Source organism: Amphiura filiformis, chromosome 2, assembly GCF_039555335.1.
Source record: "Amphiura filiformis chromosome 2, Afil_fr2py, whole genome shotgun sequence".
NCBI lineage: Eukaryota > Metazoa > Echinodermata > Ophiuroidea > Amphilepidida > Amphiuridae > Amphiura > Amphiura filiformis.
In genome coordinates this window covers 62,797,276-62,813,712 of record NC_092629.1, presented here as the reverse complement: position 1 = coordinate 62,813,712, position 16,437 = coordinate 62,797,276, and the positions used below count along the sequence as shown (strand labels likewise).

General features: G+C 44.8%; 1 protein-coding gene across 2 annotated transcripts in view; it reads right to left on the bottom strand.

Moving 5' to 3' along the window:
- Nucleotides 1-16,232, bottom strand: part of LOC140146515 (DNA helicase MCM8-like) — a 105,503-nt gene extending 89,271 nt beyond the window's left edge. The window contains exons 1-3 of one of the 2 annotated variants that reach the window (XM_072168389.1): nucleotides 16,023-16,232; nucleotides 5,274-5,518; nucleotides 3,321-3,419 (exon numbers count right to left, since the gene is read on the bottom strand). In XM_072168389.1, the coding sequence (XP_072024490.1) occupies nucleotides 3,321-3,419; nucleotides 5,274-5,490 (316 nt within the window). In that variant the 5' untranslated portion in view covers nucleotides 5,491-5,518; nucleotides 16,023-16,232. The remainder of the gene's footprint in view (nucleotides 1-3,320; nucleotides 3,420-5,273; nucleotides 5,519-16,022) is intronic. The other variant, XM_072168390.1, reaches the window with a different exon arrangement.
- Nucleotides 16,233-16,437: the final 205 nt, after the last annotated feature.

Here is a 16,437-nt window from a genome sequence, read left to right as displayed (position 1 = left end):
TTTTTTCAATCTTTTTCATATAAACCAATTATCAAAAAATAACATAAAATATTAAAAATCTGCACTCTTAGCCTATACTCAAGATTTTGAATGCTTAGACAGACTTGTGCCAAGTCTTAAAATTTTACAATTGAATACAATTATAAGAAAACATGCACAATTGCATGTTTTGGGCTCATATTCCCTCAAATTGGGCTTGGCCAAATATTAATATTTGACATTCATTGCCAGTTAGAACTAAATCAGGGACTGCCTTTTGAGAAGAGCAAGAGCAATCACTCTCTGCTGCTCTCCTTAAATCTGATAGGAGAGTGATTTTTAGCTTTCCTTACATTCTATTGTAAATGCTCTAAACAGCTTTCCTTGAAGGCTCCACAAGAGCTATTTTATGCTCTCCTGCAAATTTCAAAAGACAGTCCCTGCTAAATAAAGGATTCCATTTAAGGATTTAGCAATGTTACCTTTGGCAAAACAGGATAATATTTTTTAATTAGTGCTATAATTTTCTGGAATTTAGGGAGTACTTTCAGACCCTATTTCTTCAATATCCAGAGAGGCAAGGCTAACCTTGCACTCCACATTCACCAAGACTCGACTGAAGGTCAGACTCAAGGCTCCCGCTAGCCTTGCTAAACTCTGCGTCCGATCGGACGCACAACTGTAAAACCTGGTCGGGAAATGTGCGCCCCACAAAATTTTTGTGCGTCCGTACATGTTAATGTGTTAGGCAACAGGGAGTACAATTTTACAAAGCCCCTGATTGCCGGTATTGCATCGCATTACATCGCAGTTTGATGCAAATATTTGACTATTTCCTTTCAGATTCCTGATGAGATTTTAAGGATTTATGTAAATGGCTCAAAATATGCTAAGGTGTCATATTATAGCCATATATTTTGACATCTTTTTTTATAAATAATAATTATAGAAATGGAATATTTGCTAGTTTAGTGGCAAGTTTAGGTAGTAAAGACATAGCATACACAATTTAAGTAAAATCCTTTCACTCTAAATAATAAAAATAAAAAAAAATAGCTGTAAAAATGCCTATATACACTTTTATTTGTAACATGCCAAGAGACGCCTTTTTTCAACAGCTTTTAATTTTTTTTATGGATCCTTATAGAAATTCATGTGACCTGTTTCCCAAAATGGTGCAGTAAACCAATCAAAAAACAGAAAGAGGCATTATTGAAATATAAGTTAACAGATCAAAAAAGGATTTAAGTTTGCCTTGCGATGTTACTATTGTCTGTCAAACTTTTGATTGATTTTGAAGTCCATCAGTTTTTTATAAACAAAGACTTGAAGCATAAACTAAAGGGTAAATCTATTGTAAATAACTTCATTTCTCCATATTATAATCAATTTGTAAGTGGCTGCCATCTTTTTTGAACATATAACAATTTTAAAATTTTTCTTGAAATGTCTGTCAAATAGTAACATACGCAAGACGGTGCTGTAATTCCTGCTAAACTAGGGTGATACAGCTAATTATGCTACATGACATAGCATTTAGCTCCACCTAGCTTTGTGGCACTATCACTTTGTGAGGAGAAGCTTTTTTTTGACACAATCCATTGTTAAGTGTTGTCTGTCAAACATTTGTACGCAAGTTTGTACGCTAGATTTGTATGTGTCTGTCAAAAGTAACATACGCAATACGTTTAAAAAAATTAAAAATCACTTGATGTTCACATTATGATGATAGTTTATTTATAAAAGTGTTTTAAAACATGTGATTTATAAACTGCATGTGATCTTTATTCAATTTCCCATCTTGAACTACTGTTTTTGCCAAATTATTATTCTGTATGTTACATTTGACAGACATCTTATGTATGTTATGGCTTGACAGACACACATATTTTATTTATAACAATTTATCCTCCTTATTGTAATATTTGGACACATTTTTTTCCACAATCAGTTGCTGTAGGTCCTACACCTAAATAACCACAAAATACCTTATGTAATACTTTTTTAATATTTATTTGATTGCAGAAAATCATCAAAATTGTGTCTGTCAAATATAACGTTCTTATCTTTCTTTTAGTGTATTATGAACGATATATGTGCATACTATAATTTAAACCTGGTTGGAGACCAAAAGAAAAGAGCTGGAAAAATAATTGTGTGTTACACTTTTATGACACCTTAGCTTATTTTGAGCCAAATATTATTGTCAATAACAAATTATGTGAATGGGTCATTATTTCTCAAATCACCCAAAAAAAATATAATTTTACACCTCACCCCCTTCAAATTTGTTCAAAATTGGTATACAGGGTGATTTTGGCTGGCAAAGCTCAAATTTCAAATTTTAGCTTAATCGGACGTACGGTTTTCACGCTATGCCCCGCCCATTTTTTGCGATTTCGGCGGAAAATGGCGCGCCCGTCAATATTGTCATACTGAGCTGAAATTGGTGTCATTTTTTAGCTAATCTCTCAAAGAATCCAAATCTACTATCATTTAGTGTGTAGGTTGAATTTGACCTTGTTGCCCACGTGACCGCGAGGCGAATTTGCGTTGGAATTACACCTCCATATGTTGTCTACATAATATAAAAAAATTGGAGGGGTAATATGTTTTCTTTTCTTGCTAGGCTTTCATAAAGCAAGCATGTGGTTGAAAAACTGTAAACACCAATTTAGTAAGCTTATAATCACTCATTTTTGGGCTGAATCAACTTGCGTCCGACTGGACCCAACGGGTTGATGAAATTTGTTGAACATTGCGTCCAGCAATACAAAAATGGGTCTGGACGCAAGAATTCGCATCCAGCGGGAGCCTTGGCCAGACTGTTGCTATGGTTGCACAGGAATACCTGGGCACAGTGGTGTGTTTGTTGTACTTGTAATTTGTTGTATAATTTTGTAATTAGGGCATGCTTTGTAAAGCGCTTAGCAACTTATGTTTTGTTGTGCCACTACCCCCACCCCCATCAGGCCTTGCGCCCCCCCATCATGGTCGCCAGTGGCGTAGCATGGGTAATCATATATTTTTGCAATTTTCCTATGGGATTTTCTAAATTTTGCAATCGATTGGGGGCACATACCCCCCCCCTCCCCGTGCCCCTATGCCAGCCACTGATGGTTGCTGTAAAGTGTGAAGTATCCTTTAGGCCAAAAAAACACCATAGAATTTATATCTAATTTTATGATATTGCACAATCTTTCCTTAACAAAGTCTAACTTATTTAATATTATTCACATTTTTTTTGAAGTTCTTTCTGCGTAGGTATCCTACGCAACGTATAGAAAGAGCAATAAAACAAAAGCAGCTGTAGATGCATTTTAAATACGCATAAAACTAACCTTCTCCCATGAAGTACATCCTCCAGCCTCGGTACGGACTCATCATATCCAGTACTCTGTTAGCTTCTACATGTCGACTTGTGCTAGCATTCATTCCACCTGTATAAGGAAGGAAACACAGCACAACTCTGTTTAAGAGTGTAAGTGGAAACTTTCGTGAGATAAATTTTTCATGCATGAAAAGGATGAAAATTTCCACTTTTACAGAACGTGCAGAGAGAAGATAGCTTACGCTTCCCATAATGCATTTCTCCCATTACAATTTTCTGTACTGATTTGCTATCTAGTGCAACATACCATAAAGATTCGCTTAATGGAAATTCCCACCAGCAAATAAGAGCACGGAACCTTAGTTCTTGTTGCTATTTCCGAGGAGGGAGTTCTTCATTTACACATGAAATTGACCCCAAGGCAAAGAAGCCCAAGTGTGCCATTGACTTTCGACCCATGCTTAGCTGGTCTATTCTCAAAATGAAACAAAGAGAACCTATACAAAGAATAAATGGGAGTGGACTGAGGGAATGTATCATGTTGCAAAGGATTCTGGGAAGGGTATGATATCTTCTCTGGTGATTGTTTTTTAATGTTCTTTTCAGGCGATATTTTCTAAACATGGACCCAAGTCTAAGGATTTTCTGTCAAAAACGATCCCACTTTTGCCATTTTTGGAAAAAATTTCAAAATCCATTTTTAAGTATTTTCTGTGAAAACCTACCCTCCCATGTCTAAGGGATTTGTTCGACAGACCCATTTGGGCAGTCCGTCTCCTTGAAATCTACCCCCTGGAGTTTCTTTTTCTATCAGCAAAAAGCTGTTTGTTCCTTCTGCAAAAACATTTTTAAAACGTTTGAATCGGACAATCCGTTGTGAAGAAACAGCGCTCTAAAGATTTACAAAAATTGGCCATTTTTAGGAAAAATCCTGATTTTGTCATAAATTTGCATATTAATGAAGCAATAATCATGTCATCATTGCACTGAAATAATTATTCTCATACCTCCAGTTTCCGTGGTCTATTTACTTTGCACTTCTGAGTTGACAGACTATGTACATGTAGGTTAAGGGTACATTATTGTATACACAGTAGCAAAGCAATGTGGCCGCCCTACTGTTACATGTAATCTCTGTCACCAGCAAGGTCGGATTTGTGTTGGGCTAGTACATGTACATATTCAAGCTAATGCTGGTCTGGCAGTTTCTGGTAGGCCCTATCTCTTGCGTATTTTAATTTTTTGTTGATCTATTGTTAATATTTGTGCATATGCGTCGCAAGTGAATTGTATATGGTGACTGTAATTACTTTTGTGCACTCTCTGGACGGTCACATGAATACCCCATAGACTAATAGTAAAGACATACAGGATTTGCAAACACGCCACAATGGGCAATTTCATGGCAAATTCTTGATGGTCTTGATAAATGCTGCACCCGACACAAATAATATGGAAAATTTATTTATGTGAGCACCAAATCTTAATTTTTCCTATTGGCTAAAAAGAAGACTGAAGACCATTTAAGAAACATGTGACCACATGCAGCATCTTGATTAAAATGGTACAGATATCTCCCGAAACAGGTGATGGAATTTACTTCGATATCAATTTCTTGATTTTCAAGTAGAAAATAATATCATGCAAACTTACCAGGAGTTTTCTCAAGTTCAAAAGCCATAATGTACGATTTCGGTCAAATTTAAATTATTTTATTTGTTGTAAAAATTATGAAAAATATTTGTAACAACTGTCAGGAAGGTTTTCTGATCATTTTAAGCCGAAAAGGTAAAATGAAAGAAAACATACTTGCTGCTGTTCCATTGTGCAAATTTGGCCAATTCAAATTAGACGTAAGCTTGATACTTACAAAATTAATACATTAATATGCCGAAAATTCAAGTTTGAAAAAAAATAACTGTAAAAGTGTATCAAAAAGTCTCGCAAAAAAGATGCTACTAACCTCTTCCCCTTCCACCTCCTCTTCCACTGTTGTAGTTTCCACGTCCCCTCCAGCCACCACCACCTCCACGTCCCCTCCACCCTCCACCTCTCCATCCTTGTCCACCTCCCCCTCTCCATCCTCCTCTACCTCTGTTGCTTCCCCCTCGTCGCTGCCATCCTCCTCCTTGCCTCCCTCCGCCTGATGAGCTGCTGTTCTGACTGGCTCCGTCATCCATGGCTTACTTTGGCTTCATTATCTGACATCTGAAAACAAAATAAGCAATAACGTGTGGTTTGTACATGTATTTAAAAAAGCTCCCCCTCTAATAAATGCCCCCCTCCAATTTAAAATGAAAAAGAGACAAAAATGCTAAAATTTCCAAAACATATCCTGTGAGTAAGCTTAAAACTTGCATATCAGTGACAGCAGCTGCCAATAAGTTTCCATGTATTATACAATGAACCACTTGTCTTGATTCACTGATATTTCAGTGAAGTAATTGGCTTCCTTGCCCCTATAATATATCTTCTGTTAAGGGCTGGGGTATGAACGTTTGGACAGTATTTATTTTGGGACATTAGAGCACATCAGACATATCGAATTGCATTCTGAATACAAAGAATGTCATTCTGATATCAAATAATTTTGAATTTTGAAATTAGCAATTTAATACACATTTTATGGCAAATCATTAAAATTGATATTTTTGATATTTAACAGTACTTGAAGTAAACTTTATAAATCTGATGATTTATACTTAAAGTGTATGTAGGTGGGTTGAAAAGCCGACGATCAATTGAAAATTTTGACCTTTAGTATTGAAGATATGGATTTTTACCCACAAAAAATGTATAGCTTCAATATGAAAGGTCAAAATTTTCAATTGACCGTCGGCTTTTCCTCCCTGCTACATACACTTTAAGAATATATCATTAGATTTATATAATTTACTTCGAGGACTGTTATATATCAAAATTTGAAAAATATCAAATTTTTATAATTTGTCATAAAATTTGTACTATATTGTGATTTTCAAAAAATGAAAATTATTTGATATCAGAAAGACATGCTTCGTATTCAGAATACAATTCGATAGGTCTGATGTGCTCTCATGTGCCACAAAAAATACTGTCGAAACGCAATAAACGCTCATTTTAGATCCCTTAACGTACCAGTGTATAGTTATTTTTTGAGAAAAATGCAAAATTAGTCACAAAATTTATCAGGGGAGGTAGTACCACCTTAAAAAGAAGCAGTATTACCAACCACTACCTCCACTAAAACATTCTTCGCAAGCACACCCACCATCCTACTCGTGTGGCTCTAACTTGGATTTATTCAAAGCCAGAGCATTGGATAGTAAACTACAAGACAAGACAAGATAAACATTGTGCCGCCTAACGTTTATGCCGGCTCTCGCGTTGACCAATCATGCATGCTGTTACATAATGTGTAGTCATTCTGTCGGTCGGCATGACATCACTTCGACAGATCGCTTTCTTCCCATTGCTTGGTTGCTTTTGCCGAGATTTGGCTGTTCCATCTTGCCCCCTCGGACACAGAGGTGACACAACCGGTGCACTCAATAGGGAAATCACAATCATGCCATAAATTATGCCATTAAATAATAGTGTTGATGAAACATGATTCCAGAAGTTACGTGTTCAATTTCTTATCAGGCAGCGCAGGGAAATCAACTAGTCTAAATAATAACATGGCAAATTTAGTCCCAAACAGAAATGTTTGGTAGACTCATAACCGGTGCGATCTTACCTTTCCGATGTTGATTAAGATACTTCTTGCATCGATCCCGAGATGCGGAAAAACCAATAGTCATTTTGTCCCACATAAATGAATAAATAACAAAAAACCCCGATCCCCGGTGGACTCACCCAAAAGGTGACGTCACACCATATGATCGCCCCTTATCCGACTTGGGATCCCCTACTCGGACCAAACTTGTAGGGGTGGCGGGGTCGGATAATCAACATCGGAAAGGTAAGATCGCGACCGTTATGAGTCTACCAAACATTTCTGTTTGGGACTAGACTCAGTACACCGGTCGATCTTACCGCTTCCGATGTTGATTAAGATACTTCTTGCATCAACATCTGAAAGATCGATCTAGCAAGTAACCGACGGATGGAGGTACAAGATTGGTCAGCATCTGATCAGGGATCGGGAGCGGTAACGATGGTTTTCGCGAGGTCAGAAAATATTTTCCCCAACGGTCGGGAAACAAAAAGACCACGCGATCACAGACATAAACCTCCTTACTTAATAAGTTTGGTGGTTAAGAATAGCGACACTGGTTCTTACCATGCTGAGTATTCTGTATAGTCTGAAAACCTGGTACCCGTACACCACCGTATTATGATCGCCCGAACAATGTCCCGGTAAACCTCCCACCCCGTCTCTGATTACTAACGTAAACGGAAGTATCGTAGAGAAGGGCGAAGGTGGCTTCCGGGACACCGCCTGCTAGATCTCCTCAAGGGACAACCGAACGGTATACCCAAGATGATGAGATAGCTCGTTAGTCGAGTGGGTCGTGGGACGCGAAACCTTCGCGATCCCCGGACCCCACCAACACCTGGACCAGCCATTGCGACAGCGGCTGGACCGAAAGGCTCTGTAAGGGTGATGAATGCGGTCGTGAGTCCTCGCAAGGCTTGTGTTCGGAAGAAATAGTGCTGCAGCGCCTTATCGGACACCCCAGCCTATCTTTGGCTTCAGCCGAACCTTGCCCAACCCTGGGGATTGGAGAGGGACGAATGTCGGTATGCACCGCGCCCGTGCGTAGTCACGAGCACAGAGCGCCGGAACAGTGTCGCTCCAGTGTTTGTGAACACGGAAGCTAACCTCGAGACCGTGTGCAACTCAGCACCGCCGTCCCGAAGCCAACGCCAAACCGGAAAGCCATCTTGAGAGCTACGTCTTTAAGCGTCGCTTTTGCCGGAAGGTCAAAAGGGTGACCCTTAAAGTAATCTAAGACTGTGTTGGGATCCCTTAGGAGGATCACTTTCCTTTTTGGTAGACACTGCTGAACATACCGTCGAGGCGTAGACTAATAAAGGTAACCATCGGCTATGATAGTCGACCCGCCTCGAAACCTCGGTGAATGGAGAGGACAGCTGACTTATAGCTGGCCCCAGTGGCCCGCTGAAGTCTTGCTTGGAACTTTACTGTCAGAAACTCCGAACTAGCAGCACAGAGGTTCTAGCGGGAGAGCTATTTGTCTCATTGCACCAAGCGTAGTATGGAGCCAGACTCTGGCTATACGTGCGGAGGGTAGACTTCCGTCTAGCCCCGGCGATGAGAAAAACAGCTTCTGATGAAAAGCATCCCTCCGCTGCGTGTTCCCTGGTAAGGTCCATGCAGCTAACTGCAGGTGCTCTAGTGATAGACTGGGTACCTCCGCTCCGGGCATCCGGAGTAGATCTGGTACTGGGAGTGCCAGCGGCCTTGCCGCTAGCAGAATGACAATGCAGTCTTCCCACCCGATCTTGGCCACCACCCTCATGAGTAGTGAGATCGGAGGGACTGCATAAGCTGTCATCCTCCCCAGTCTATGGACAGAGCGTCCACGGTGAATGCTTGGGGTCCGCGACCCTTGAGCAGTACACCGGCAGTGGATGATTGCGATGAGATGTGAACAGATCTTTCGAGGGGTGGTACATCCCTTGAAGATCGTCTGAGCGACCTCCGCGGAGCAAGGGACCATTCTGCTGGTCCCGACACCCTTCCTCGTGACTGATTTTGCGCGAGGATGCTGGTGACGCCCGCGATGTGTGTCGCTCTCATCGTAATCTGCCTGAACTTGCACCACCCTATCAGGTGTCGTGCATGCAGGCTCAATCGTGGTGGCCCGGAGTCCCCTTGTCTGTTGGGGTAGGCTACCACGGTTGTGTTATCCGTCAGGACAACGGTATGTGATTCCACGATCACCTCCTCGTAAGCGAGGGAGGTTGATGTGAAGCTCTGTCTCTCTGGCCCCCATAGGCCCGAGACGGAGTCTCCGTGGATGTGGACCCCCAGCCCCGCTTTTGACGCTATGGTCGTCACTACGTGACATACCGGGGTGCAGGAAACCTGACACCCTGGGTCAAATTGGGCTGATGGGTCCACCACCAGAGTTCCTCTCGCGCGATCTCCGAAAACGGACCCGCGAGGGATATTGGGTGACGGCTGGGCCTGCAAGCAGGCTAGAAGGTGTAGTTGGGTAAGCCTAACGTAGAAACGGCAGTACAGTACGAGGTCTACCATACTGGCCATTAGGCCTACCACCTTCATTCATGCCACAGCGGGTTTTGCCCGAGACTCGCCAAGAGTCAGGCACACCGCACCATGTTCGCCACCCGCTCGGGTGAGAGCACCGCGAACCCCTCCGTGAGGGTGATCTGGGCCCCTACAAATAGTGGTGTCTGCGTCGGGACCACGCTGGACTTTTTTGAGCTGATCAAAACATCCAGGGTCCCGCACCCTACGGACTATCAACCCCATGAGACCCGTAGTCTTCAGTGGAGTGCGTCCGTGATATGAGCCAAACGTCCAGGTAGCAACTGATGTTGACACCCCTGTGCTTCAGGCACGCCACCGCTCTGACCAAGAGTGTTAAACACCCTGGGAGAGATGGACAGGCGGATGGCCGTATCAAACTGGTAATTTTGATCCTGTACCTAGAAGCGCAGATGCCTCCGATCTTGAGAGGCGATTGGCATATGCAGATAGGCGTCCGAGAGATCTAGCGATGCTGTTCCCATGCCCCTGATGGGGCAGGCTAGCACCGAGGCGAGAGTCCCCATTCTGAACCTCTTGGGCCTGAAGAACGTGTTCAACAGCCTGCGGGTCCGGATGGGGCTCCCGTCGCCGGTCTTCCTTGGAGCCAATGGCTCCAAGATCACCCGTAGAACGGGGTAGACCGGGACAATCGCCCGCTTCGGAGAAGCTGTGTGATCCCTGTCAGTAGTGCCCGACGCTGGGGGCCGTCTGACGGCACTACTGTGGACCTCTGAAATGTGCAGACGAATGTGGGGAGACTGGGTTGCCAGTCTGTAACCCCCACTCACCACTGACCATACCCAGGCGCTCAAAGAGATGGTTTCCCACCTCTGGGTGAAAGCCATAAGCGGTCGTCCACTGGGAGATCCCCTGTGGAAAAACCGCTGAGCCCCCAGGAATGCTCTGCCTAGCTTCCCTTGGAAGAGCGCTTGCTCTTCTTCTTCGGGCTTGCCAGCTGTTCCTGTGCTACCCTTGCGCCTCCCAGAAATGGGTGCTGCAGAGGTCGTGGGCTCGGGTACTGTTGCTGGTGCACGGCCTGCTGAAGTCGGAGCTCCTACCCATGGTAAGGGCAGTTTCCGACCTCTTCAGAGTGCTCCTGTTGATAGCTTCTTTGCACGGTCCTCCACCGTGGCGCAGAAGCATCCAAAGAGAAAAAGGACCCTGCCTTTCCATCGCGTTGAGCGATTGGAGTGGCAGGCCCCTCCCCGGCTGAGTGGACACCCTATGGGCTAGGCCCATGGAGCTCTCGTTGAGGCTAGCTGTTAGCACCGCTAATAGGCTCACCTCGCGGAAGAGCTCAGATGTTGTCTGAGCGTGATACGCTTGACGACATCTGGGTCCCTCTCGGATCCCCTCAGGTAGGTCCCGTGGTCCTCCCGCGTTACACGCAGAGGAAGCGTGCAATCACGCGGCGTCATAGCTCTACTGAGCTCGACAGCCCTCACGATATCTACCCGTGAGGTTTGCCGGAATGAGAGTGCAGGCGTCCCCTGTGAGGAAGCAGCAGCTGAGCATCCTACTGCAAGGATCCCTTGGTCCTCCTCCATGGACTCCCCTTAGGGGGTGTCCGGAGGAAGATCAGTGCTGTTGCTCCCCTCGCGGGGGCAGCGGGGGCAGGCGATTGTCGTGGTGTCGTCAGCCTCACTACCGGACGCAGCTTCCGACTCCTTTCCCTCGCCCACAGTATCCGTATCATGCTCCGATGATGACGGTAACTGAGGACGGGCATCTGAAAGCGGGTAAGAAGGCATAACCACTGTGTGGCTCGCCGACTACCTGCCAGCAGAAGAGGGAGTACTCCCGCAAGACCCTGAGGTATCCGCCATGGCACCACTGGGTCCGCATGCTCTCAGCCGCCGTCCCTAGCGCTTAGCAGCACGGGCCTACCCTGATCAAGATCTGGGTTAGCCCCATGCCGGCTGGCCTGGTCAACAGCTGATGTTGGTACTGCGTGGCCATCGCTAGGCGACACTTGCCACGGTGCTAGGCCGTGGAAGAAACACCCTGCGGCGGGTACCACGGGCATACCCAGCCGGCAGCTGACCCTGAAAGGATCCGCCACCAGGGTAACCCCATGGTACTGCAGTACCAGCACCGCCTCCCCTTGTTGCCACAGAGACTGTGGCGACTAAGGCGGTGCTGCGGTACCGGTGCGCGGTATCAGCGTGGGTACCCGTGAGGGCTCCCAACTGTGGACCGCGGTACGCTCGCCACACTGCGTTCCCTGTTTGGGGGATCAAGCTGTGTGCTGGCGTGGCACCGGCGCGGGACTAGCATGGGTACCCGTGAGGGTTCCCGGTTGTGTACCGCTGTATCGTGGTTCCAGCGTAGGTGCCCGTGAGGGCTCCCGGCTTGTGTACCACTGTACCCATGCCTCACTGCGCCCCCCGCAAGAGATCAAGCCGCAGTGTATGGGTACCCGCTATACCGCTGTCCCTTGGCTAGAGGGAGCTTGCCTAGTACCACGGGTAGCTGAGCGGGCATACCCGCGATCAATCACCTCGCCAGCTGATTATGCAGCGTCAATCAAGGGAGCTATGCCCTGTTGCTTTGACAGTGATCGATCAAGAGAGGGTAATTGACCCATTGACGGTAATGGATCACCCACGCGCCGCTGGCTCTCGAGGACATAAGTGGGTTGTTGATCAGCTAGGCTGTTCAAGCTACTTACTGTACCCTCTAGAGCTTCGCCCAAGGTCGCTGTGTGTGGCGGACCACTCACGGCAGCTATGGGCGGGTGCATAGCGGCTACCACTGAAGTCAAGCCGTAGCTCGCCTTTGTAGCTGCCACCGAATGCACCTGGGTCGCTGTCCCGTGAGAGACTGCATGAGCCCAACCCCTGAATAATCGCCAGCCAGTCCCTGTGGACAGCCAGCAGCTATTCTAGGGCCCAGGGTATCACTCGGCGGTCCCGCCATGGAACGCTGCCGCAGTGACAACCCCAGTTGGTTCTGCTAAGACTACACCCACAGCGTTAGCCGCGTATCGTCTCTGCTGAACCCATGCATGCTAGGGTTCAACCCAGGCAAGCCCGGGGTCCCCTTGCATACTGCCCGTCGCTGGCTACTACTGTGGCTGTTTGAGCCCGTAGATATGCCTGCAACAGACGGGTGTCCTCCTGCTAAAACCCCGTGAGGATTTTCGCTAGAGGACTGGTATCCTCCTGCTACAAAACCCGCTTAGGGTTTTCGCTGGTGGTTACCGCTCTGCTGCCTGCTACTTTGCTCCGACGTATAGTCAGTGCTTTCGCTGGCTGCTGAGCCTTTGGACGCGCTTAGCAGTCCCGAAGGAACCGCCTGCTTGTCCGGGGACCGGAGCCCCTTAAGCAGACCTGCCATGACCCATAGGGGCTGTCACAGCAGAATCTACCGTGATCGACTGGTATCCTCCTGCTGCAAAACCCGCTAGGGTTTTCGCTGGTGGTTACCGCTCTGCTGCCTGCTACTTTGCTCCGACGTATAGTCAGTGCTTTCGCTGGCTGCTGAGCCTTTGGACGCTTAGCAGTCCCGAAGGAACCGCTGCTTGTCCGGGGACCGGAGCCCCTTAAGCAGACCTGCCATGACCCATAGGGGCTGTCACAGCAGAATTCACCGTATCGACCTTACCAGTGCCCTTGGTAGATTTCTTCTTCGTCTTATGGCGATGACGGAGCCTATCCCAATCGTCAAGCTGGAACTCGGAGAGTCCTAAGCAAAAGAAAGACATCTAGAAGATCGTGAGCACTCCCTGTGGGTGAAACAGAGCGGTGTGGGTCCCGCTCCGTCACCAGGGAAGGGCAAGCCCGACAGGGCCGAGGCGAAGCGAGGAGAAAGGGAGGGGCACTACCCCCCCAACACGCGACTCAAGCCCAGTAAGCAAACCTGAGCACGGAGGCTGGTCGCTAACGTTAGTGGTAAAGTAAGGACTGGCTAACTTTATTACTAAAATGTCAGACGGGTCCCTACCAATCCCCACCGTATGAATATCTGATTAACTCGTCTTTATTGGACGGTAATGAAGACATAACGATAGAGTAATCACCCTAACATAGCAACAATAACCTACCGTACATGAAATACAATGTGTATGTACAAACATCTATTGTAACTTACAGGCTGCAATGGTTGTTTTACGTGGAAACAAAATGAATGGCGTCAACGAGCGGCCATTTTGAATTGCTCGTGTGTCCCGTGATACAAACGGAGGCACGATATGTAGCTAAGTTTTGGATCGTTTTTGTCACTTTTTCGCCAGAAAATGCCGTCAAAACTATCCTCAGCCGAACAATACCGGTTTGGTTTTACCTAAGGTGTGAAACTACAACCGTATATCTCGCCTTGGTCGAGAAATTGATACACAGTGCTATGAACAATCGATAGGCACGTCTGTGTCAGTCGGAGACCAAGGAGGATAAGGGACGATCATATGGTGTGACGTCACCTTTTGGGTGAGTCCACCGGGGGATCGGGGGGTTTTTGTTATTTATTCATTTATGTGGGACAAAATGACTATTGGTTTTTTCCGCATCTCGGGATCGATGCAAGAAGTATCTTAATCAACATCGGAAGCGGTAAGATCGACCGGTGTACTGAGTCTTATACTTTCTGTACTGAGAAAATTGAATTTGAACTGTCTGAAAGGCCCTGTACAATATGGAACATCAACAACCCAGACCGAGTGTATGCAGGCAGCGGATGACATGATAGAGAGAGACGGCAAAACTGCTCAGGCGTATGGCACTTTCCATTCAATCGGAACACGGAAGTAAATCGTGTCTGAATTTCGCAGCTGCCGTGATCACTGGTACAGACTACGCGCCGTTCAATTTACACACTGAGTGATCGGAGCCTAACCAACACGGCGAATTACGGCGACTCTCACACAGTAATAAAATAAATCAATTTTACTGTATTTAATTAATTTGAAGGTTAGTTTTGTGGGGTTCATTATCGAAACCCCAACAGTTTTACTTAGCTAGGTATGATCACAATTTTAACATGTGAGGTCGGGCTTCATTAAGCCTTTTGTGCACCAAGATCCTGTCTTAACTGTGTAATCCAATAGGAAAATGAAGACAATTTGAATTTTGACCCTCAAAACTCCAACCTGCATGAATTTTAGTATGTGGAATACTATTTACTATCAAGTAGTGAAAGCCACCTTTCATGAAACATTAGCGCATTTTTGTAAAATAGTCCTTCGTGCTCAAAAAATTTGCCATAAAATACATACACAGTGACACACATGTTTAAGACATACAATTCCACACCAAAGTGGACATGAGAAAAAAAATTGAAAAATGCTTAGAACTTTGAAACTACAAATGCTACAATGACACATGGGTATCAGATGAAAGAGTTCAATGTGCTCTGTCATTTGAGTTATCTTACAGATTTAATTTAAAAAATGTTTACAATGAAATTTCTTCAAAAAACAGGCAATCTTTTCCTTTAGACCACCCTCGCTATATAGGGACTAAATTATTACTTTTACATCAAGGTTTATTTTTGCATCAAGCTTAAACAGTTGCCAAACACTTTGAAGTCAAGGTTTAATGTAGTGGAAGGAGGGCAGGGCTTCTATAAATGAGGGAAATTATGGGGTAAAAAACAAGGTTAAAACAACTTTTTGAAAACAAGTGAAAACGGCTATTCTGCTAGGAAAGTTTTGCCTCAAAAAACAATTTTAAAATTATCGGGAAAGCAAGAAACATACCTTCATAAAATCAGCATCACTTCCGTCACATAAAAAGATGATCAGATCAGTGGATAGTGGCAAAGAATTTGTGAAATGAAGTAATTTTGTAAATAAAAATACATCGTGTTTTTCGATAAATTCGCCATCTTGAATAAATGCAGAATTGCGTCACACAGTAAAAAAACTGTCAAACGCGCTTGAAAACGCTTGATACGCGAGCGTAAATCACCGTCAAAACGAGCGTACATCAAGCGCCTGTGCTACGCGAAAGTTTTGGAGTTTGCATCACCGGTTTTGCATTCAGCTCTTTTACGTCAAAAATTGCGATAAAAACATGGATTTTGGAACAAAATAAAGCTTGTTTGACAAAATAAAAGGTATGTTTGTACAGCTAAGAACATGTTTAACCTTGATGCGAAAGTTTAATTTGATAAATTTGTAATGTTAACCTTTAATATAGCTCGGGTGGTCTAAAAGAAAAGATCGCCAAAAAACATGTATCACTTTGTTCGAAATGTTCTAACTTTCGTATGAACAACCGATAGCTTGTGATACGATTTTTTGATCAAGTATCACTGGATTCACGTTTGTTTACTTTACTATTGCACTCTTTATGGCAACTGCGCACACGTACATGTAAACAAGTACGTGACATATGAAAACATCCTTACACCTTCTAACTTTCGTATCACAAGCTATCGGTTGTTCATACGAAAGTTAGAACATTTCGAACGAAGTTGTAAATTTATGTAAGCTTATCACTATATCAGAAAAAACATTTCACATTCACAGCCAGGGGAACTACTTACATGAAATGAATCAGCATGATCAGTGTCACCTGGGAGTGGTATGTATGCAAAGAATTGTCTTCAATTCTTCCTTCTTACTCACTATCTGTCACAACCGTGTACAAGATATCTTGGTGTCTCAAGCTTAAATTTGCAGAACTTCCTTTCGAAATCAGCGCCATTGATGATTGTTGCGTTGCCAAAGTTTGTACCGGAAGTTATTGCACCCCACGGAAAATCGGTCCACTGCAACTTCGTCCGTCCTCACTTTGCGCCCTACTCAATCCGCCAAAAAACGATTCAAAACGTAAGAGCTCGTAAGGGGCTGTGCAATAATTTAGAGCCCCCGTGGGAGTATAAAAGGGGGGGTGGGGGAGGGGCAAGAAATTTTTTAAGAGAGGGGGGAAGCGATTTTTGGCAGGCCGAGAAGGGGGGA